Here is a 24,400-nt window from a genome sequence, read left to right on the forward strand (position 1 = left end):
CTGTGACCCAGGAGAAGACGGCACACAGCAGCGGCCGCAGGAAGGCCGCCCGAGCCCTCCTCAGGCAGCAACAGCCGCTCTGAGCAGCCAAGCAGGGTCGCCTCACGGCCGGATGCCAGCCGCCCTCGCCACGCCGCCGTACCCCAGCAGGCCCGCGGTGGAGCGGAGAGAACCCTCCACATCGGAGAGACTCCTCCACATTTCCCACCACCGCCTCCCCAGGCATTCGCGAGCCGCACGCGCGCTCCGAGGCCAGCAGGGGCGGGAACGGCCCGGGCTTCTTCCGCCCGCCGCGCGCATGCGCACCGGCGCCCCTGCAGCAAGCCCCGCCCCCCCGCCGCTGGAGCCGCTGGGCGGCGGGAGAGCGCGCGCGCGCGGCGCGTCTCGGAGCGGCACGTGACATGGAGGAGGCGGGGACGGGAAGGGAAAGGTCAGCGGCGACGCCGGCGGCGGGGGGAGCGGAAGGTCAGGGCGGCGCGGAGCGGAAGTGGGAGCCGGAGCCTCGTCCGCCATTGTGGGGAAGCGGAGCCCAGAGCAAGGGGGGGGAAGCGGCGCTGCGTCCGGCCGGCCGGCTCCTTCCAGCGGGAACCCGATCGGCGGCAGCGGCGGCAGCAGCGAGCCCAGGCGGCAGCGGCGACAATCAGGCGGCGGCGGGGAGGAGGCGGCGGAGGCGAGCGAGCGGCCCCGGCGTGCGGAATCACTCGAGGCCCAGGCGGAGCGGAGCGAGGGGATCGCGGCTCCCCGTGAAGAATGTCAGCCACCAGCGTCGACCAGGTACCGCCCGCGGGGCGGGGGGGGCGGCCGCCCCCTCTCTCCTCATCTCGGCCCCGTCGTTACCCGCGGCGGGGGAGGGCGGCGGCAGGGCGGCCACCTGCACCTTCCCTCGCCGCCGGGGCGGCGCGGTTCGCGGCCTCCTCCTTCCCTCCTTCCTTCCTTCCCTCCCTGCTTCCCTCCGCGTCGCCATGGGGAGCGGCTGTCCGTCGCCGCCGGGATGGCGGGCCTCTCTCCCGGCCGGCCGCCCCTATTTATAACCGCTGAGCCGCGCCGGGGCCGCTCCGCCTCCCCGCGCTCCCGCCCGCAGCGCCCGCCGCTGCCGCTCAGCCCCGAGCGCCGGCCCGGCCCCCGCCCGCGGCCCCCTTTGTGTGTGCCCTGCTCGGGAGTCGGCCCTTCCCGGCCAGGCCCCCGGCTCCCGGTTCTTCGCTCCGGGAGCGCCCTAGGGCCCGGCTCCCCGCGGCGCCCGGCGCCCGCTCCTCTCCTTGCGCGCCCCAAACTCCGCCAGGCTCCCCGTTACCGCATCCTTCCTCGCCCTGCCTTGCGCTCTCCTCGCCCACCTTTCTCCCTTCGCACCTCTGACTTCTTTTCTCTCGGCCTTCGCTTCTTCCACTAGTTCTCAGTTTTTCTCTTTGCGCTGTGCAACACTTTTTTAAACTTGGTCCTTCACAGAGCTTAGAATTTGTTATTTTTTTAACCTTTGCTAGGCCTCTGCTGGTGTTTCTTTCTGGCTGGAAGCTGTTCTGTCTTGATCTCTGCTTCGTCCGTGGATTTCTGCCACTCCCCAAAAGTTTTAGCCCTGCAGTCCCTTGCCTCCTTTTATTTTCTCTCTGTGCCTTTAGTATTCTGGCTCTTTTGTCTCTGTGCATGCTCTCCAGTTTCCTTTAAGCATTTATTTCTAGCTCAGTGATCTCTTAGCTTTTCATTGTTCTGTCTTTCATGAAGGCTGCTTCTTCCCAACTTTCTCTAGTTCTGTCTCTTGTTGGCCTTTGCATGCCTTTGTGTCTGGATTAGATTCATCCCAAAAGATGAGGTGGTTGGGGTTTTTCAGGTTACAGAGATTTTTCCCGTTTTGGGAGAGGACAGTGTCTAACCAGTGCACGTCTAGGTGAAGCAGCGTTGAACAGTTTTATGGTAACTCTTGAGACAAATGCACATGAAAGTGACTTGGAGGTGGTTACCTCCTAAAGTTTCAAACCTCTGAATACTGAGTTCTTCAGGACTAAAAATTGTTAAGAGACTGACGGAGCCTGGAGAACCACTCCTGCTTAGTTGAAAGTAATGTGAGAAGGTGAATTAGATTTTCATGGACTAGCATTTGTTTTTTGATGTTAGTTTATCTTGCTGTAGCGGAATTAAGGATACTGTAACTTGTAATGTTACATTGATTCTTAGTGCATGACAGATTAACAGTGTTTTGTAATGACTAATCCCAAAAAAAAAAATCCTCCTTAAGGAATTATTTCCTTGTGTGAAAGCTTTGTACAGACTGTATAATTTGCTCAGTATAATTGCCTAGGTGAGGAATGCACAACTTGAAGTTCAGCATATGATACAACTGTGTTCCTTTGTATAGCTAAAAAGCAAGGCATTGTATGTTATTCTCTGATAAGTACCTGTCAGTCAGTTTAAAAGATGACCTATCATAGTGAAATTTGAGTATTGGCAGTAATCTTAAGGTTCTAACCTTTTTTGTTAACTCTGTTATTTTTGTTTATTGCAAATGCTTTTTCAGGCCCCGGGGCAATTAAAATTCACTTGTTCAGCTTTTCTGCACCATTTAATCTTCATATGCTGATGAATCCTAGATGATTTCAATAATTTCAGTAAAATTCTATCAGGTTTTGGTTTTGTAGTATTTTGTAATGTTATTTTAAGTAATGTCACAACATTTTTATAATAGCATGGTTTGGTAATATTTTCAAGTGATATTTTAGTTGGAAAGGGCAGAATTGGCAAATAAATAGAATTACAGTGAAGTTTATATTGGAGGATTCTAACTGAACTTGTTTTGCTTCCCCCCCTCCCCCCCACTTTCCTATATACAGAGACCTAAAGGACAGGGAAATAAAGGTAAGTTAACCTTGTATTTCTATATAAATCTGTAATATTGCTTTTATGGAGGATAATGTCTGGCAGTCATAGCAAGAGGTTGTAGCTATAGGATGTCTTTTATTTCAAGCAGGATGACAGTAAATTCTGTGCCAAAATGTTACTTCCCAGCACTTTTACTGTGGCACAGCAGTACGTCAGTTTACAGTGTGTTATTTTGCAAAAGATTAATGTCAGAAGTCAGACAGTTAAATAGTCATTTCGTTTTAGCTGCCTTTGTGATATGCTTGTATAATCTCTTCTTAACAGTACACCTTGGGCCTTTCTGTGTAGTGACTAGAATCATCAGGAAGAATCTTCTGAACAGCTTCCTTAGTTTGCTAGACAGCAACCATGTGACTAGTTACTCATATCTATGAGCAGAAAACATCACCTTCCTTATTCTCTGAATTTTTGTAGTCTTGCTTCATTTTAGCACCAGTAACTGATTTTTTGTCTGTGTTTGTAACAAGCCTTCTGCTTTTCTGCTTTTTAATGTTTCTGTCAAAGTCTTAGTTTTTAAATACCATACTCAGTGGGTTTTCTTTCCCACAGAAGGATAAAACTACTAACTACTTAATATTCTTCTCTCTGAAATTCTTGGCAAGTCAGTTGTAAACAGCATTTCAGATTATATCTTGCAGTATTTTGTCTGGAATTTATTTTCTCACTAATATTCTTTTTGGAATTTCTTACTGCCTAAACAGTCCACTTTGTACCTATTTAATTCTTAGTTGCTCAGCAAACTGAGCTATAGAGTAGCATGCACACAGTTACCTCTGTGTGTTAATATGCTTGTTATACTTAGGCAGATAAGAAACTTCTTTTTGAGCTTGGGTACTCTTTGCCCCTCTTAGTTCATTATCTGAACTAATTTAATTGGTCTGTGAGCTGTCATTTAATGTTATCCACAGCATACTTATTCTATTATTCTGTCTACGTGCAGATTATCTGCTTCTTGTTACATGTATTGCTTGTGAGGTGGCACGTGGTTCCCAGATCTCATTGAGTTTGGCTGTTCTTTTTAATTTCTCTGCATTCAGAGAAAAAGGAACACATTTATCTCCTCCTTAGTTTGGTCGTTCTTGAATACTTGTTCTCTCATATTCTTTTTTTTTTGTCCAAAGTGCACTAATTAACTACTTCATGTTTTTGAAATAGTTTGTGGTTATAACCTTCCATGTTGCCCTTAAATGAGAAGAAAAGTCAGACTCGTTGTAGCAAATAGTTTGTGGCTTCACAATCTTTGAATTATCACTTCTCAGTTTTAGACAGGTTAATTAGATGCATCTGTTAGAGAGTCACACAGGTAGTTTTTGAACTGTACTCTATAAATGTGACTTGGACTGGAAGTATTAAGCATTTCTATTTGGGTGCTATGTTACAGTGTGTGAAAATGCACTAGTCAGCTTTACTTTCGCTTATTTATGTTAGCATATTTTTGTGTTCTATAATTTGTCACTGCTGTGGAATGTTTGACTCAAAACACATCTCTGCTTGCTATGTAAGGAAGAGATTTTTGCATTTCTGAACTTGGATTTTTTTTGGACTGCATCCTTTTAAATAATGAATACTTATGATATAGTCTCTTGATGAGAGTATGACCTGAGTGAAAACTATAGTGAAACAGAACAATTAATCTGTTCTGTGAAATTATTTGGTGTAATGTCTGCTTAGTGAAACTAAGTTATGACTTAGCATTAGATTAAAGGCCTAGGAGATTGTGCTAACATCTTCACTGTAGCACAAATTGTTGGCTTTGGGCTAGAGGCTTTTTCAAGTGGTTGAATTTAGTCAGTGTCAGCAGTCCTTACTGACCACATGTTAGCAGCCAGTAGTCTTTCAGTTGTTGTGATAGGTTTCAGCTTAGAGGAGCTCTGAGGGAAGATGTGATACTGAGTTAACAGACCAGTCTGAGGGTGGTTCTGTGCATAGGAGAAGAGTAGTAATGTTAGGGAGGATGGCAGAAGCTGTCCACATCTGGTAGAGCATGTGAGAGAATGAATGAGCAGTAAAAGGGGTGAATACATATTTCATATTAAGATGAAAAATATTAGACCTGAAAATTATATTGGTAGGTAGCTGATTTTTTTGTCTAGTAAAGTGCCTTGAATGCTTTGTTCTAATTGCTCATGAACTGGTGTGCTGTGCTGTTTCCTTCAACCACAATTTGTGGGACTGAAGTTCCAGTATGTAGAGCAGTACTATCTATCTGTTGTGTCAGATGTTTGTGTTGGTATTTCAGAGGCTTAAATGATTATATCTTCCTGTCATGAAACTTTACTTATTCTAATTGTCAACTACTGTACAGTTCACGTAAAATATCAGAACTGGCATCCACCAAATTATGACTTACAGGGGTGTGAAGAAAAAAGGCACTCCTGGGACTCCTTTTTGGTTTTCCTCCCTTTTGTTTATTATGCCAGTGTATCACATCTGTCATAGGAAGGTGCTGACTTATTTTGACACTTGTGTGTGTAACAATTTTTTGTTTCTTAGGAGGCTTAAATGTAATTATTAGGTTTAAAACAAAAATGAAATATTTCATGTTTCTTTCAGTGTTTATGCTTCATTTTAAGGTGTGATGACTTCTAATGAAAAGTTATTGTACCTTTGGGTATCATTTTTTGTGTGTGGCTATTCCGAGGATAGTAGCAGTTAAAATAATATCAGCTTTAAGTTCCTCTGCTTGATGAGTTGCTTCTTCCCAATATCTAATTACACTGTATGTTTTCACAGTGTTTGCAGAAACATACAGTATTTTTAGCATCATATTGATAGAGATATTTTTAGTATCTCTAGATTAGTTTCAATTAGTATTCTTCATCACTGCCCTGTTCAGTTGGAACACTTTACATGAGATTTTGGGAATGAGGCATTCATTTGCTCTTGTTAAATGTCTGTGTGGGCTACATTCTTCATTATTAACACATTATGTGAAGTTAGAATGAAAAGCTAAAGAAACATGCTCCCAGTGATGCTATTTCACTAGGAAATGTATATATTTCACCAGAAGAAGTGTCTCTGTAGAAATATTGTGTCACTGACTTAATATCTCAGTACAGAATGAATAAGAAAGAAAATACATTGACAGGAATATTTCATGTTAGTTGTAATGTCAGCCCAAAAAGAATTCTGTCTTCAGTGACCTTTAGATACCTGTGGAGCAATAAACACAGCAGATGCACGTTTTATGAAGATTAGCTGTCAGTATGTGGAGATTAATTTTGATGGGATACTAGTCTTGATATGCGTCTGTTTATTCCTTTACTTGTGGTTGCATGCTTTTAAGAAACTTGTATGCTGCTGCCCATGTTTTTCATTATGATAAAATTGTGTTTGAGAGTTGTGCTGTCTGTTCTATTTGGTTAAGTCTAAGCAGTGAACATGACATAGACAAAATGTTTTGAGGCTTCATCCTGTGTGTAACTGGGCCAAATATAAAGAGGAATTCCAATATAAAGAGCTTATTATTATGTTACCATTGTGTGTAAAATCAGGATGATACATGACCTGAACTGAAACTCTATTTATGGGGTGAAAGAACCCCAGCACCTAATATTTAATTTAAATGTGATGTTTAATTAGGAATATTGTTCTACCCAGTTGTAAACTGCATTGTGCTCAGCATTGCTGGTCATATTTGACTGTTGCTAGCATAGAAATGCAGTGTACCAGTTTGTAATAACTGAAGTGTCTGGTGTTCCTTTAAAACTTCAAGAAGGTATTCAAGACACAGGTTGCTTTCTTCCCAGATAATTGCTTTGAAGAAGCCTTCTGTGTTAAATTATGAATTTTTACCTTTTTTTTACTGTTCTCTGAAGTTAATAAAATTTTCCAGGATTTTGATTATTCCTTGTGATTATATCTATTACTTTGTCATTTCTTTCAGCTAGTTTCATTCATTGATGGCAGTTTTGTTTTAGGGATGTTGAAGTCAACGTGAAAAAAAATTCAAGCACCACTTGGCTTACAATGTGAATTTTGGGTGGCAATGCCCCTACCCCCAATGAAGCAAGAAAAAACCCCTGACTCTTACACACTAATTTCAGCAAAGTTGAATATTTAATTACATGGCTGTATATGCTTTTCAGAAGCTTTTGCTAAAAGAGGGAAGCCATAAAATTGGCTCCTAATTCAGTTTAAGTTTCAGAAAATTGGCTGCTTTCTTGTAACTTCTGCAGTCATGGTTTTTCAGTGCACCTTACTCATCATCCTGAGATATTCTTTTTCGCCCCACTGAACATATTTGACAAAAAAAAAAAGTTGCATTTGGATAACCAGTAAATTTATTTTTAAGAACAGATCTTCATCTTCAGGTTGTGTAATTGAAAGTGCTGGTTTAAGTCCCTGTTCTGCTTTGCACCCTGGGAAACAGTGGAACTTAGCAGAAGTTTGTGCAGTGTGGCTTTGTTTCAGTAGTAGCCTGAGGGATGGTAGAGAGACACTTCAAGTAATTTGGGCAGCTGGAGAATCCCAGGTAGGTGTAATGCCTTAGATGAAATGAAAGGTAATAGGAGACCAAGAAGAGCAGGTAGGAAGAGATTCCAGCATATAGTGCCATATGTGTTGGGAAAGGCTTGTAATCACCCTTTGGGACTTAAGCTTTTATTTCTGTCTTGCTTTGTCACCTCAGAGCTTCAGAGATGTCACTAATGCAGTACAGTTATGTAGGAAATACAGGATTGAATAGCTGAATAGTGGTGTCCTTCATGGTTGTCTTGGTGGGTAACTGCCTTTCCTCCTGACAGGAGGAAGCTGTATGTTGCAACTTTCCCTGAACCTATTGAATATGTCTATAGATGGGGTTGGTCTGCACATTTGCACTTGGTCTGGTACTTCCAGAAATGCTGGATTTACTGCCTGTGCAAATAAGGTGTGCCTGCAGTTCTTGATCCACATGTCTGTGATCCCAGGAAAGAGTAGTCAGGAGTAGACTGTTCTAGCTGCCATCTTTGCAGACCTCTCCTGAGATCTGATCCTCATGATCAGTAGAATGAGCTATTTTGTTTAAATTGGAATGGTGCTTAACAATAATATGTATTTCAATGTACAGATGATTAAGAAACGTTACCTAGATTGAAAATGCAGCCTAGATTTTCCAGAGACTATTCTAATACAGATTTATTTTTAGTTTCAGTACAAAACGGTTCGATTCATCAAAAGGATGCAGTAAATGATGATGATTTTGAGCCATATCTAAGTAGTCAGACAAATCAGGTAAGTGAACATTGGTTAGTACCTTGAAGTAAACTTTGACATTCAGCTGACTTCCAGACTTAATTTTTGGATATTTCTTACCATTACTGACTTGCTGACTTTGAATATACATAGAAATATAATTTTATGTCATACTTTGTCTCATCATATGATATCTTAAGCAGATGAAGTGTTCTTAAGAATTCTGGAAAAGCTTCTATTAAAAAGCATGCTTTCATGTCCCTGTCTCTTGTGCTTCTGCTTTAGCTTCTGAAAGATGGAGTTACAAGAAACTTGAGCTAAAAACCAAACCCTTACATTTAAAACAAAATCATCATTTTGGATGCAGTCCAAAACAACAGTTTTATTGGCTCTGAGAATATATTAACTGCTTGGACATGGTTTCCTTTATAAGTGGTAGAAGTAGCTCACAGCTGATGCCATAATAGATGGAAGCTTAGTATCACTACAGCTTGGTACAGCTCTTCTGCCAAGACACTAATGGCTTGACTTCCAGAGCTGTGAATTGCCTCTGTAGTTGAAAGTTTATATGAGTTATGTTAAGTTTGTAAACTGGAGTGATCTTGAGAGAGAGAGAGTGCAAATTATTAAAAGACTAAGAATTTTTGCTTGCCTTCTCTTTATTTTTCCAATAATACAGCATTAAGGAAGCGTCAGCTAGATGATGATATGTGCAATTTTTTCTAGAAAAAACCAGCAGAAATCATGTGGGGGTAGTCCTTCAAATGCCTCAAGAAATAAATTGTGTGATTTCCCAGGAGTCTATCTGGAGTAGTACTGATTTAATGCCCGTTCTCCATAGCATGGATGTGTTACCTTTTTTTTGTTGCTACTCCTGAAACAAACATGCATCCTTGCATCCATTTCACTCTACTAGTCTGTTGGAATCTCCAATTAGAAGTGAGAAATATGACAAAATCTAAGAATACAACAACTTTAAATCATAGTTGCATCTATTTTTCTTTAGTTATAAAGATACAGTTATGTACCTTTATAACTAAAGAAAAAGCTACTTGTTTTAGAGTAGCTTGTTATTTTCTTGATGCTGTTGGCATGGAGGCATTTTAAACCTAGCTTAGGTGCTAAACGTGAGGATAATGTTCCAGAGTAAAAGGGGGCCCTTAAATGCTTTGAGAAGGTCTCATGAAGAAATGGCCATATCTGACAGATACCTCATTTATCTTTTATGTTGTGAGGAATGGTGAAAGTTACAAATACATTCATATAACCCTTAAAAATGTTTTGGTTTGTATTACAGGTTTTTTGCCCTGAGCATAATTGTCAATATTGCTGATTTTTTAAAAATTTATTTTCTTGCAGAGTAACAGCTATCCACCAATGTCAGACCCATACATGCCTAGCTATTATGCTCCATCCATTGGATTTCCATACTCTTTAGGTGAAGCAGCATGGTCAACTGCAGGTGACCCTCCTATGCCATATTTGACAACTTATGGACAGATGAGCAATGGTGAACACCATTACATACCTGATGGTGTATTTAGTCAACCTGGGGCATTAGGAAATACCCCTCCATTTCTTGGGCAGCATGGATTTAATTTTTTTCCTGGGAATGCAGACTTCTCTACATGGGGGACAAGTGGATCTCAGGGACAATCAACGCAAAGCTCTGCTTACAGCAGCAGCTATGGCTATCCACCTAGTTCTCTTGGGAGAGCCATAGCAGATGGACAGGCTGGATTTGGCAGTGATACTCTGAGCAAGGTGCCTGGGATTAGCAGCATTGAGCAAGGCATGACTGGATTGAAAATTGGTGGAGATATGACGGCTGCTGTAACAAAAACCGTAGGTTCAGCTCTGAGCAGTACAGGTATGACAAGCATTGCAGCTAACAGCGTGCCCCCAGTTAGCAGTTCAGCACCTAAACCAACCTCATGGGCTGCAATTGCAAGGAAACCTGCTAAACCTCAGCCGAAACTCAAGCCTAAAGGTAACGTGGGCATTGGGGGCCCTGCTGTACCGCCGCCACCTATAAAACACAACATGAATATTGGAACTTGGGATGACAAAGGGTCAGTGGTAAAAGCTCCCCCAGCTCAACCAGTACTGCCTCCTCAGACTATAATCCAGCAGCCTCAGCCATTAATTCAACCACCACCACTGGTGCAAAGCCAACTGCCTCAACAGCAGCCTCAGCCACAGCAACCACAACAGCAACAAGGACCTCAGCAGCAGGCCCAGCCTCACCAGTTGCAGCAGCAGCAGCTGCAAAACCGCTGGGTAGCTCCTCGTAATAGGGGTGTGGGCTTCAGCCAGAACAATGGAGCTGGTAGCGAGAACTTTGGTTTAGGTGTTGTGTCCGTCAGCTCCTCACCTTCTGGTGTGGAAGTGCACCCAGTGCTGGAGAAACTAAAGGCCATAAACAACTACAATCCCAAAGACTTCGATTGGAATCTGAAGAACGGACGTGTGTTTATAATCAAAAGTTATTCAGAGGACGATATTCATCGCTCCATTAAGTACTCTATCTGGTGCAGTACTGAGCATGGGAATAAGCGCTTGGATGCTGCTTACCGGTCCCTGAATGGCAAAGGCCCGCTCTATTTACTCTTCAGTGTGAATGGCAGTGGACACTTTTGCGGAGTGGCTGAGATGAAGTCTGTTGTGGACTACAATGCATATGCTGGTGTCTGGTCTCAGGATAAGTGGAAGGGGAAGTTTGATGTCAAATGGATCTTTGTCAAAGACGTTCCCAATAACCAACTGCGACATATTCGCTTGGAAAACAATGACAACAAACCAGTTACCAATTCGAGGGACACTCAAGAGGTACCCCTAGAAAAAGCCAAGCAAGTGCTTAAAATAATTGCTACTTTCAAGCATACCACCTCAATCTTTGATGACTTTGCACATTACGAGAAGCGTCAAGAGGAGGAGGAAGCCATGCGTAGGGTAAGAAATCAGTGTCATTACAGTAGTTCTCTTTTTTTTTCTGTTTTCAGAAACCTTGTTTTTCATTCATCTGGAATTTCTGTCTGCAAGTGTTAAATCAGAAAGTGGTACTTCTTGCTCAAAGTCTCTACTTGATATAACTGGCTCTTAATGAAAAAATTTAAGTTCCTGTTACTTGTTTATTAGTTCAGTCATCTGCTTAATCACAAGATGAAGGTAGGCCTGAATAAGCAGACATCTGACAGGTTCTACTTCTTCAATGCAAATGAGAACTGAATTGAGTCCATTTTCCATAACTGAAGTCTTCTTGCTTAGATTTTTAGTTTCTGGATGTCACAAAAAGGAACAGAAATTAGAGAAGCGTACTTTATTTCATGTAACGTTTCAATTCAAATTCTGCTTTAATGAAATGTTAACTGCATGGTTAGTGTGAAGAGCAGGTTTTCTCCTTGATTCAATTTATCTTTTGTGGAACTGTGAAAAACAGAAGTGATACAGTGATGAAATAATTTTTTGACCTTTCTGATAGTGCATTTCCTAAAACATGTTCATTTCTGCAAGGAAGAGTAAATGTGATAACCCTATAGAGAAACTTTTAGTTTTGGAGACATTTCCTGAAATGCTCATCAGACAAGGGAAAAGCTTTGAATTCAAGCAGTTTTGTAGTACTTGGGTACTTTGTCTTGTGTACCCTCCCTAATCATAACACTTGTGCTCACCATTGGCCACAATATTTACGTTTCCTATATTTACTTGCTTTCCAGACTTGCCAGTAACTGTAAATATATGATTTGTCTCATGGTTAGAAACATTTCAGGATCTTTTTTTACCAGTCAGAGTATATGCAAGTATTCAGAAATGAGAGTTGCCATCAGTATGGATTTTGGCTAATGCTCTCTGTTCATCATGTCATACCACTCGCTGGAATAAAAACCCCCAAAAGTTTAGGGTTTATGCTAACTAAGGGCCTTGAGAATTTGTTCACTTGAAGCTGACACATAAAGAAGAGGTGAAGCAGGTGAAATGTTTACTTCTCTTAGGTTTCTAGTACTGTGGTGGTTTCACCCCTGTTGTACATTCCTAATCCTTCAAGGTGTGTATTGCATCCCCTGTAGAACTGTGTCAGGCATACTCCAATTTTGTAGTTCTATTGCATGACTGCAATAAATTATGTTGAAAGTTTTCTGTTGTTAGGAGGCTAGGTGAGTATCCCAATTGGGTATGTGATGCCTTTTGGATTTTTTTTTTCCTAAAAAGAAAATGGATTATGCCCCAAATGAGTATCATTAACCTTCATGGTATCTCAGTGATGGAGTGAAGGACTACTTTTTTAACTAAAATTCAGTGTGAGGGAAGGACTTTGACTTTTTCAGGCTTTGGTACGACTTCATCAAGTGCAGAACCACCAGCCAGTCGAGGGAGGTGATTGTCCCACTCTACCCTGTGCTAGTGAAGCTTCACCTCGAGTCCTGTGTGCAGTTTTCAGTGCCACAATATAAGAAAGACATAAAGCTATTGGAGAGCATCCAGAAGGGCCACAAAGATAGTGAAGAGTCTGGTCTTCTCCATGTGGGAAGAACTTCTGGACACTTGGTTTGTTCAGCCTGGAGGAGACTGAGGGGGAGACCTTATTATGGTCTCATGAGGGCAAGTGGAGAGGCAGGCACTGATTCTGTCACTCTTGTGACCAGTGACAGGTTTTAAGGGAATAGCCTGAAGCTGTATCAGGGAAGATGTAGATCAGGTAGAGGAAAGGAGGATGGTTGAGCACTGGAACAGGCTGCCCAGGGAAGTGGTCACAGCTCCAGGGCTGACAGAGTTCAAGAAGTGTTTGGTCAATGCTCTCAGGTAGAAGGTGCAACTCTTGGACACAGAACCAGGAGTTGGGCTTTGGTGATCCTCATGGGCCCTTTCCAGATGTTCTGATTCTGTGATTTGTTGTAATTTTGTAATGTTTCAGGAGGACTGAGATTATAATGTATAATGGATCTCTGTAGCCTTCACACTTCAGTATTTTCTAAATTTTTAGACTTTTGGGATATTTCATAAATAACTGGTTTGCTTCAAAAATCTCCTTTGTTGAAAAAAAAGCTTCACAAACAAGTCATAATTCAGGCATGCCCTAGCAACTCAGGAGAATTGTTTTATTTTTGTGGATTTGTTCCCTCAATAGTAGGTAAAACCCACAAAATGTAATGAAGAGGAGGAATGTAGATTAGTGGCAATGTTTCTATGTATGCCAAACTTAAAATTCAAAGTACTGAGTTCAGGATTTAGTAGGTCTTGAACTGCATAATTGTGATGATGGGTATCTGACTAATAAATTAACATTGCTATTTGAATGATATCTTCAGAGAAACATACAGTATCTGTATGGCTCAAATACTGCCCTCTTTATTTCTTTGTAAATAGTTAACTTTCCCAACACTATTGAGACAAAACATGCTTGTCAAGATACTTGCAGTAGTGGCCATTGGCTCTTTTAAGGCATTGTACAAATTGGTTTTATAACTAATTATCAAAAATTGCTTTGGAACTGTGTAGGTTAGTCGTGAGGTTTTCTCTTTGTAGATGGATTTGAGGTGTGCTTTCAGCAAAATTAATATAGACTTAAAATACAGGAAGTTCAGATGAAACTAATGACATCTACTGAGAGTTTAACTTTAGCATTCTCTTGTGATTGAATGTTGATTTTAAATCTGTGGTTTTTCTTTTATCACACAGTGTACAAGTAATCTGTCTTTAAGTTGTAAACATGCAATTGTTAACTCTTATGATTTAAGTCTGTAAATGCACCACTTAGTATTGTAAGCTCTGGTTTGTGGTTAATTGAATAGCTCTTTATTACCTAGTGCCAGCTAAGCTTTCATGGAGCTGTATTTAAATATGTGCACTTTCTACTGCCTGTAGAACTGTGTAAATTAAGTTCCTGTTCATTTTCTTTGGGAGCTGTGGCAATCACTTTGTTTCCAGTGTTTTGGTCATGAAAAATATGCTTATAGCTGTTAATAAAATATTAAATGCACCAGGCTGCAGTAGTCCCCTCCATGTTCCTTGAAATTCAGTTAATATTTTGTTGTTGCATAGGTGGTTACAAGCTTTCATACAGCCAGCAATCTAAATATTGTAAACAGCAAATAATTTAGGGATTTAATTTGCTTTATAACTGTTCCATCATTACAACTAATTTATCTTAAAATAATTGGTTGTAAAAGTTTAATCTTAACAACTCGGGGATCAATAATTCATTTCCAATATGGCCTAGCAGTATATTTTATTAAAATATGGCAGTATACTTCTGAAAGTACAATGAATAGTCTCTGATAAACATGAAATGAAACATAGCAACTTTGCCATTGGATAAAGGTAACTTGAAAATGACAAAGAATAGTCTCTTTAAGCATAAATACTGGAACTGTAGTGTTTGATGTAACCCTGGTGTGTGTGAGGCATCTACAGCAGGGCTTGTGCAGTAATCATTCTCTTTCTCTTCCAGCTCAGGCTCCAGACTCTTGTTTTAAACATATAAGTGCTGTGATCTTTACCAAAGGATCAGAGAAATGAGTGATGCTTTTCATGGGTTCTGTCAGACATACATTGAAATGATCTGGAGTTCCATTTGTCCTTAGTTAACTGCTGCTTTGTGGTGTAAATGTGCAACTTGTATTGCATATTATTTAAAAAGATGTTTGATTGTCTTTCACCAGAAAGCTGTAATATCTAAATGAATGAAACAGAAATCTGAAAATATGCCTTTTAAGATGACATAATTACATTTTAGAAAATCAAAGGTATTGAAAATAAAGAAAAACATCTGTAGTAGTAGCTTTGCATCTGATCTTCACTAAGTATATGGGTGAAAATAAAATGTGGTTCTGATTAAAAATGCAGTTGTTGGCAGATTATTACTTCCTTGCCCACAGATGATGGTTTATTACCTGTTGTCCTAGGACTTCTTTTGGTGCTTTTTGATGGAGAATTCTACTTTTGTAGCATACAGTGGGGGGAAAAAAGGTCATGGTTTCATGTAATTGTAGAGTGCTTTAGATGGTTTTCTTAGTGTGATAGTCCACAAAAATAATTGATTTTTATACATGAGATAAGATGGAAGTACTTAGTATATATTTGTGTTTATCTAATTTGCATTTGGAATTTTTTTTAGTTTTCAGGAAGCCTTTAAATGGCAAATAAATAAGCATTTAAAATTTTAGCTTTCTTCTGTTGTATTGCTTACCTTGTAATGGGAATGCTGACATAGTTAGAACTTCTTGACTCTCAAAATGAGTGATTTTCCCCCCCCTTCATTCTGCTATCAATGTAACTTCTGTTTCTCTGGTAATTATCATCAGGCTGCAGTGTTAAGCAGTGTAACTCCTTTCCTTTCTAGGACATTGCTGACATTGTGATTGATTTGATCTTTCTTAAAAATATCTTGAAGGGAGAAATCATCCATTAAGAGTGAACTGTAGCTGCTTCTTCCTCCTCTTAACTCCCAGACATCAGTTACTGTAATATAATGTCAAAAACAGATATAGATCCATTGACAGATTTTCAGTTAAAGAAAACAGGTGATTGACAAAAATTTTAATGCAGTTAAAATATATTTGTAGCAAACAACTTCTAAAAGTTTGTGTATTTATATTTAGAAGAGGTTTATGTAATAAACATGAAACTATCTAAAAGAGGGCTATGTAATTAATATCTTCTGAGAAACATGTTCATTTCCTGTATGTTTTTGATGAAGTTTCAAGGGGACATTATTTTTCAATTTCCCTGAACTTCCTATTTATCAAGAGTGTCATCTTGATAATTGGAAGTAAGAAAGCAGAAACAGGAAACACTTTTAATCCCTCCCTTGCTGGTTGTGTGATGAATATGTACCCCTAGTCATGGGAGAAGATTATTTGGAGCTAGAATAATTTTGAGCATACTGCTCCAGAATTTCCTTTCCATGATGATGTGCTTATTTGCCGTGTCTTTATTTGCTTTTGCATCTTTAGTTTTTTGGAAAAACTTAAAAATTACCCTCACATTTTATGTTACAGTCACAGTGCCTGTTTTCTGTGCATTTGGTAGAGTCAATTGTTTCTGTTCCCAGGGATAGTTTAGAATTCTTTAGAGTGTGGGGATAGATGTTTGTGGTCTCTTACAGAGTGACCATGTAAGAGTTTGAGCAGTGATGTTGCCTGTGTTTCTCTAGTGATGATGCAAGAGGGAAAGTGCAATATTGAACTGTTGAATAAAAGAGGTGGAAGGTAATTAAACTCACAGGCACAGTCTTAGTTCATAGTAACACTTGTACAGATCTTGTCCTGTGTTTGTTTGAAATCCCTACCTGGAAATTGGCCCTACAAAGTCATTTTTATAGAGTTCAACTTCTCCTGCTCTGGGAGTGGAAAGACCAATTTCTCCTGTAAAATAGGGACCCCTATTGGAAAAGGTAGGTATATCAACCAAATGGTTTACTTCAAAGCCTAAGAGAACAGTCGCTTTTTGGAATCTAATACTCTATCTGCTTAGATATCAAGGCAGCTAGCTAAGACAAGACTTCAAACTTGAATTCAGCTGGATCTGTGACAGTTGTGCCTATTCTTTTAAGTTGTGTTTTTTAAAGCAAGGGAGAAATTCTAAATCTCTTGTTCCACAGCAGAAGCAGAACTTTAAGTATACACAGAGCTGTAAAAATTCATGAGGCAGCCTTCTGCTTCCTGCTACATCTCCTCAGATTTCAGTGCTCTATTAACAGCAAATAGTCTAGAACAGTGATGCTTTTCCTGCAGTTTGCAGGGAAGAAATATGCCCATGTATTGCAAGAAAGTCCCAACCCATCTGACTCTTCACGGCCTTGCTTCATTAATTAATACTGCAGATGGGCTAGCTAGCAGTAACTCAGTGGAGATTTCCTGGAAGTGGTTTGCTGGAAAAAACAGGACTTTAAAACATACAGATCTTGCATGTCCATTGAAGCTGTTCCTGTAGATTCGGTTGAACGAGGATTATTTGTTTTATATCAGAACCAATGTGCTTACAACTTCATATTCATCTACCTGAAATGAAGCATTACAAAACTTAGCAGATGATAGGTTTCTCAAGCCTGGTTCTTTGTGAATTTTTCAGAGGTTTGGCAGTGTAGTTAATATTGATGAGTAATTATTGTTTTGTTCTGTACCATACAGATTATAGTCAGTTGTAAAAAGTAAATGTAAACTTCCATGTTCACTGCATTTTCATATAAATAGGAAACCAAGATAAAGAAAGTTCATTTTTCCTCATGGTAGATTGGAGTTTGAGTTATACCTGTTCAAAGAGTATGAGGCTTAAAGAAAAACTGCCTGAGAAATTCTTCCTCAGTGTATTTTTTAAGCCCTGCAGTGAATGTTATTTCCCTTCCAAGGCTACCATAAATTCCTTAGCAGAGCAATTAAGTAATGTGTTCTTGTTGCCCTTGGGCATCTGAGAACAACTAACCCAGGTGTCAGTCATCTTTCTGCTTCTTTTGCTGGGACAGAGGTCATCACTAAATGCAATTTCTATAGATTTGCTAAGAAGCTATCTCTTGTCAGTCTTCAAAAGCCAATGTTATACTCTGAGCATTGTTAACAAATAATAGTGAGGATCTGGAGGCTTTTTTCTTTTTAATCATCTTGCTGAAATGGCTGTCTTGTAGATAATTAAAGTCTGATATTTCAGTGTATAATGATGTACAGCACTGAAGCAAAGCACCTGCTGCTTGTAGTTAGAATTAGCTGATTTGTCACTGAAAGAATCTGCCTGGGAAGACAAGACTGGAAGGGCTTTTCTGGCTCATGGAATTTAAGCTTGGTTTCTGCAGAGCCTTTCATTGTTGTGTTATCATACAGTGTCTTTAAGTAGTTCTTTCTCCACCTCTGACTTTTGTACTGTGTGGAATTTCAGATGGGGATTAACTTCTTACTGCCTTTATCATTTTTATAATAAAATCATATGGTGTGTTCATGTTCTACTAACAGTGTGTGTGTTTGATCAAATTTAAATTTATTTATATTTTTACAGTACTTTTTCACGTTTTTTTCCTATAATAGGAAAATATGGTTACAAGTATGTTTCAGTGACTAAGTAAAATGCCATCAAAACTAGTAGGAAGAATAAATAAATTAGAAGTCTAGGTCTTCTGGCTTTTGCAGAGTTTCTTAATATTTATATACTTGAGAACCTTTATATACTATGTATAGTTCAACTGATCTGCAGCAACAGGGTCTCAGATGAGTATTAGTTTGCAAAGTATACTGGGAAAAGAAGCTACTCTGAAGTTGTAGAAGCTTATTTGCCTTTGTACGTTAACTTTGATTTTTAATTTGTGCCTTGTGGTTTTCACATTGGGTCAAGGAATAGAAGAAAATTAGTATTTAGGGAGGGAATGGCATCTGCACAAGAAAAATTTCTAGGATCATTTAAGATTTCTAGAGACCCTTCTCATCTAATCGTTCCCTCCCTTCTTCCCAGAAGCGCTTCTCAGAGAAATGGATTTAAATATATTTAACTGTTCTGAGGTTGTTTCTGTGTTGAGGAGATGTGCCCTCTCAGTTGGGAGTTCAAGAGTGAGAAGTTAAAAACGACCAGTATTTTACACAACTTTAAAGTTTCAGTAATCTAGTTTATATTAACAGCCAGTGATATAAACAGAGTAAACAATTTCTGGATTTTTTCATTTTTCCAGTAATCTGTTTTTCATTGTGGTTCTCAAGCTTTAAGGTCAATGCTTATGCTGTCCTAGCTTTAATGGTACGCTGGAGGGAAATAAATTGCAGATTATGGCTGCTGCCATTAGTAAATGAGATTTCATGAGCTTTGCTGAGGCTTCTTTTCACCACCTCTCCAGCTGCCTGTTCTGCCTCTGCCAGGTGTTTGTGCCCACGCAGCACAGTTGGCAGAGCAGATGAGTTCCTGTGCCTCACTTCTCAGAATGCAGTCTGACATGTTAGCTTACATTGCAGATGAGCAGGGCTTCTGAGTTGAAGATTAAATCACAGTTTGCAGTAAAGCAGCTTCTGAAGCTGTTGTTAGAACGCTCCCTCATGGGAGAGGGGCAGAGTAGACAGCTCCAGGCATGAACACTTTCAACATTGCAGTAAGAGGCAGAGGTTTGGCAAAATTCTAGTTTGTTTGGGGTTTGGTTTTTTTTCTTTTGTTTGTTTGTTTTACAATTATAGCTGATAGTGCTGGAGGGTGTGTGGGAGGTCTGCAGTTGGCCTGTGTAAATTTGCAACCCTGGATAGCTTCCAAATGGACACCTTGAAATGCGTGCACTTGCAACTACTGCAAAAATCAGCCAAAGTCATTCTTTCAGATCTGCCTTTCCCGACCTTGAGCTTCAGTTTGTGGGACCTTGGGAAAAAATACAGCCAAAGACTGTAGTAGCTTCTTTTTCTTGTTAGGCTGCATTTGCATTTACATGTAGACTACTTACAATGAGGCTTTTTCATTTACCTTCTTTGTAGCAAAGAAATCCCAAAGTCAGGGTTGTGTGCATCTCAGTAGCTTCTTTCAAATCAGATCAGGAGATGTTTTTGTTGCTTTGAATTTTGAAATTTTGTTAACACAGAGATGTCATTATATCTGAGGATAAATTAAATTGCAGCTACTTCTCAGCATGGGATCATTCAATTAATGCTCTGAATTCAGACAACTAAAATTTGGAAGTAAGTCAGCTTAGCAGCTCAGACCAGGCTAATTTCATAGCTTTGTTTGTACTAGATTGATGCACATTTCTAAGGCTGAAGCAGTTTTTAGATTCACCTTTACTTGGCTTGTGCAGAAAGTTATTTGCATCTGTGAAATGTGCTGGCCATATGGTCTGCAGCTGAAAGTACCTTTAACCAGCCAATATGTTCCCATATCATCCTGATTTGAATGGTACTTAATTTCCATGTTCCTCTTCATAAACTCCCCCTGCAGCTGGGTAGTCTGACCATGGTGAGTTGACCTTTGGCAGGGAACTTAAATATACAGGAGAAAGTTTTCATCCAAGAGCATTACAAGAGATGTGATAAAAGTTTTGCTTGCCTGAATATAAGAAATGAAATTAATTGGCCAAAAGAGAAGTGGTTGTGCTGGAAACTTCTACTCTGGTACTGGGAGCCTTCTGGAGGTAAATTCTTCTGTTAGTTTGTCTGTAACCACAAAAAAAACAAAACAAAACAAACAAAAAACCAAACAAACAAACAAAAAACCCCAACAAACTCAAAAACCAAAACGCCCAAAACCCCCAGGAAAACTGCTTTTTGAGATAGGAAAAGACAGTGGTCCAGGAGTGTGGTATGTTGTAGTTGGGGAGGGGTTTGGTTTTGAGTGGAATAGCACTGCCTGTGGTTTGAGTAAATCAGGTCTTCTCTCTGTTTTGCAGTACAGAGTGCCAAATGTCACCAGTACCAGTATTTGAAGAATATGCTATGCACTTGCATTGATAAATCATGCTTGTATGTCTCCTTGAAGTATTTAAATATAAATGTAGTAATATGTAATTTTGAGACTACAGGAAAGATGTGCTGATGTTTTGAAGCCTTTTTTTCCTCTCTAGAATTCAAAGCAGATGTAAAATTTGCAACACTTCCTTTATTTCATCAAGTAGAAGAGAGTATTCAGGGTATCATTCCTTTTCTACTTTGAATTTTTATGAACTTAAATGTGTTTTGAGTTGAGAGCTTCACAAAGCATAGTGTTGGTCAGTTTATAGTACAGCAGTTTGAAATGCAGAGAGTCTTTCTAGACAGCCTGAGTCAGTGCTTGTGTGTGTAATACTTGCAAATGAACAGGAACTGATGATTTTAGTTGTATACAGGCTGTGTTTAAAATTGTTATATAATTTAACATTGCAGTTTCATAGGCTCCTACAAGAGTGTTTTTCAACAGTTTGTGTAGTTATTGCAGTTGAAGTCTGCTAATATTAGAGGAATAATCTGAGATGTGCCTGAGCAGGTTATTTTTGCATGCCTTACATGCATAGTGAGGCATGAGGCCAGTCATCATCTGTTTTCAGCCAAGAGTGCATTGTTAAGATATCAGATTGTATTAATGACTGATACTATCAATCTTAAAAAGCAGTATCTCACTATGAAAATATTAGTTAATATTTTTGAACTAGGAGAAAGAATTTTCTAGCAGAGTAGTGCAAGTATTGCTTTTACTTTAAATATACTGAAATTCTACTCTGGCTAATGTCTAGTCTTAGACGCACAGCTGCTGGGACCATGAGCTGCTCATTGTGACCAAGACTGGGCTTTATTGTTTTGGTTTCACCTTGAAGCAACTTGGAGATCTGTCTTGGAAAGGACTAGATCACCAGTAATAACCAGTATAAATGTTATATTACATACCTCCTTCTTTCAGTAAACTGCCTTTTGGAAGAATCTAAGTGGGGTCATATGCTCATTTTCAATTTTCTTAAATAGTTTCTAGCATAATAAAATTTCAATGTGGTTTTGAAATAGATGTTCAAATGCCTCCTGGGTTATTTTGTTTCCCTGCTGTTATTGTTCCATTTATAGTATGCAATAATAATAAAAATATGGAGAGGTACTTTATACTTTTTATTATCTTGTAATGGTGATGGAAACCTACCTCTCTTCCATGCAGGTATTTGTATATTTCTTTAATGTGCTTAGTTGTACATAAAAAAAGGTATTATGGAAAATGCTATTGAAATATAAGGTTTTAGTTTTTTACACTGACCAGTGTCTTTTTGCAGGCTAGAAGATGTATTTTGCAGGCAACAATATATCATTTGTTGATCAGGTTTTTTTTCCTGGAGGTGGTCATAATGCCAAAGTGCATGTTTATCTTGAACTAAGTAGAGAAAATGGAGAATGATGATAAAGCACAGTGTCATTTATTCTGTTAAACCTGTACTACAGAATGTGGATTTGTTAGTCCCTGATAGTTACAGTGCCATTAGTATTTTAGCCCTAAATGCCAAATGTGGTATCTCACAGTGCTGTGAGTTAATATGGTCCTCATTGTGGCTCAGCCTCACATTGAAATGAGGTTTCTTTGTAGCCATTCCTATTTCACTGACTTCTCATTTTGTTACTGAAAGTAAATTCTAAAATAGGTATGCATGACCTTCTTAAAAAATATATTTTTTCCTTGCCACTTGAGTATTTGTATGGAGGATGAGGTGAGGTGTTGGGCCAACTAGTTATTTTACCTTTTGATCTTAAGCATTTTTTATTATATGGGGCTTTGATGGAGATACCTGGGAATATCATGTTTTTCAGGGATATAATGGATAGAGAGTAGAGCATTTTTTGACAAGCTAAGCAGAAGATTTGGGGTACATCTTGCTTTATGTATAGTTCCCTTGGTCTCCTTGCTCAGTTCACTTTGTGCAATATATTTCACTGGAAGTGAATTAAAACTGACATAAGTCCTTTCATGATAGCAGTTTTTTGGAACATGTTTGCCTTTTAGTTTGATGTATACTTCTGTGTTTCTCTTTAAGAAATTGACTTAAACGGTATAATTTAATATTCCTGGAAATAATTGAAGCATTTTCCTTGAAAGTATGTTGCCTGATTTAGCTAAATTGCAAGCAATGAAAATGCTGTAATGAAAGAAAAGCAGATAATGTTGATCTGTGTGTATTAACATGACTGTCCTTTTTTGTTTTTGTTTTTTTTCAGGAGAGAAATAGAAACAAACAATAACTATATGGAGATGTCCTGCTAGAACACAACACTAATGATGTAGACTCTGGAAATGCCTAATATGTCTAAGAAGACGTTATTAAAGCTTTTTTCTGCTTAAGGTGACATCTTTGAACACTTTAACACGAAATTGACTCTTCTTGTAATGGTTCTCATCAGTGCATCTGCCCTTATACTCTCTCACCAAACACACTTGAGAACTGTACCTTCGTCAAGCACTTTCTGTCCTGAAGCTTTTACCAGTATCTGCTGTCTTTTGTATTTATGCATCCTAGCTAAGGCACAGGAGACCGAACGAATGCAAGGATTCATTAACTCTTTGAATTTGTTAAATACTAACATTTAACCATTAGAAGTGGTTCAATGATGTGAGATTCACATTGCTTCAACTTAATTTTTTTCTTTGTTGTAGTTTTTTTAATTGTCAGTTTTTAGCTATTCAACAGATTAAAAGCAAATCATGCCATATTTAGTCCTGGAGTAAAACTCAAGTCTAAATGTTCATGTGAAAATTATTGTAGTAATCTTTTAATATGGCAAAGCAACTTTAAGCTGCAGTTTAGCCAAATGAATCGTAACATGAAATTATAATAGAATGACATTTCCCTTGTTTCAAACTGTTTGGTGTAAGAGAATATTAATATGCAGCTTGGTGGACACCACCAGTTAATGCACATTTCTTTATTTTTTTTCTGTAACATGTATACTGAAAAAAGTGCATTTGTCTGAGGAACTGTTTGTTTGCTACCACTCAATGAATCTCAGTTTTGAGTAAATGTACCTCAGTCTAAATCAGACTTTTTATGACCTTTATAACTACATTTAAAATAATCTTTAATTCCTATTTCTGGGTGTTTGCAAGCCTGACAGATTGCTATCATGAAAGTGAAAATTTACTCCTCTAGGTGATTCACTAGCTAAATAAACATAATTCTTGTTTAGCAAGCATATACTGTTTCTCAAATTTTTTTGTTTCATTGTGCCAACATTGAGGTGTTTTTCCCCCTGTTTGGAAATATTTTGAGAAGAATACTTTGGTCTATGGAGTTGACATGTTGCTAACCGTGTTAAGATGATTTTTGTTAGAAACATGCAACAAGAAGTTCTAGAATACATATTAAATGGGCCAATTCTATACTAATTTTTAACCTCTAAAGATTGTATCTTCTGTTTCAATTCATATAGCAACATGTTCTGTCTGCTGGAAGAGAATATTGAAAAACTGTTAAGAGGGTGTATTGACTGTACAAATTAACTGAACAACCTGTACCAAACTCCAGGGATAGCTTTCCCTTTTTAGAGCAGCGATGTTGAAGTCAGATATCTTAGAGCTTAAAATAGCAGTAGCACATATTATTTGAACATGCTTCATGTCTTACTGTCCAACACAGATGTTTATATTGTGTTTCAAGTCCTTCATTTACAGATTTTGGCAGTCAAAGTTCTGGAGCTTAAATAGCAAAGGTTTGTCTTTAATAGAGATGATTTTGCTGACTTTTGCTTTCTCTCTTCTTAAGCCCTTTGCACTCATACAATTATGCAAATGCAAGAAGTTCAGTGCACACTTCTTGCTCGTTATTTTAAATGTTGCTAGAGACTGCAGGGTAGCCTGACAGCAGGCATTCTTACTGCCAGTTATCTGGAAGCTTAAAAGGGAGGCCCCTCCTGTATTTTGGAGTAAAGAAGCAATGTCACTTAAATGATAGATGAGTCATAAATAGCAA

At 39.1% G+C, this 24,400-nt stretch overlaps 1 protein-coding gene across 1 annotated transcript; it reads left to right on the top strand.

The window, feature by feature from the left end:
- Nucleotides 1-468: 468 nt before the first annotated feature.
- Nucleotides 469-23,624, top strand: YTHDF3 (YTH N6-methyladenosine RNA binding protein F3). The gene is made up of 5 exons (XM_005479336.4): nt 469-774; nt 2,820-2,844; nt 7,997-8,082; nt 9,403-10,995; nt 22,653-23,624. The coding sequence occupies exons 1-5, from the start codon at nt 751-753 to the stop codon at nt 22,674-22,676; spliced, it is 1,752 nt and encodes a 583-aa protein (XP_005479393.1). The 5' UTR covers nt 469-750; the 3' UTR covers nt 22,677-23,624.
- Nucleotides 23,625-24,400: the final 776 nt, after the last annotated feature.

This window comes from Zonotrichia albicollis, chromosome 1 (genome assembly GCF_047830755.1).
Source record: "Zonotrichia albicollis isolate bZonAlb1 chromosome 1, bZonAlb1.hap1, whole genome shotgun sequence".
In the NCBI taxonomy this organism is placed as follows: domain Eukaryota; kingdom Metazoa; phylum Chordata; class Aves; order Passeriformes; family Passerellidae; genus Zonotrichia; species Zonotrichia albicollis.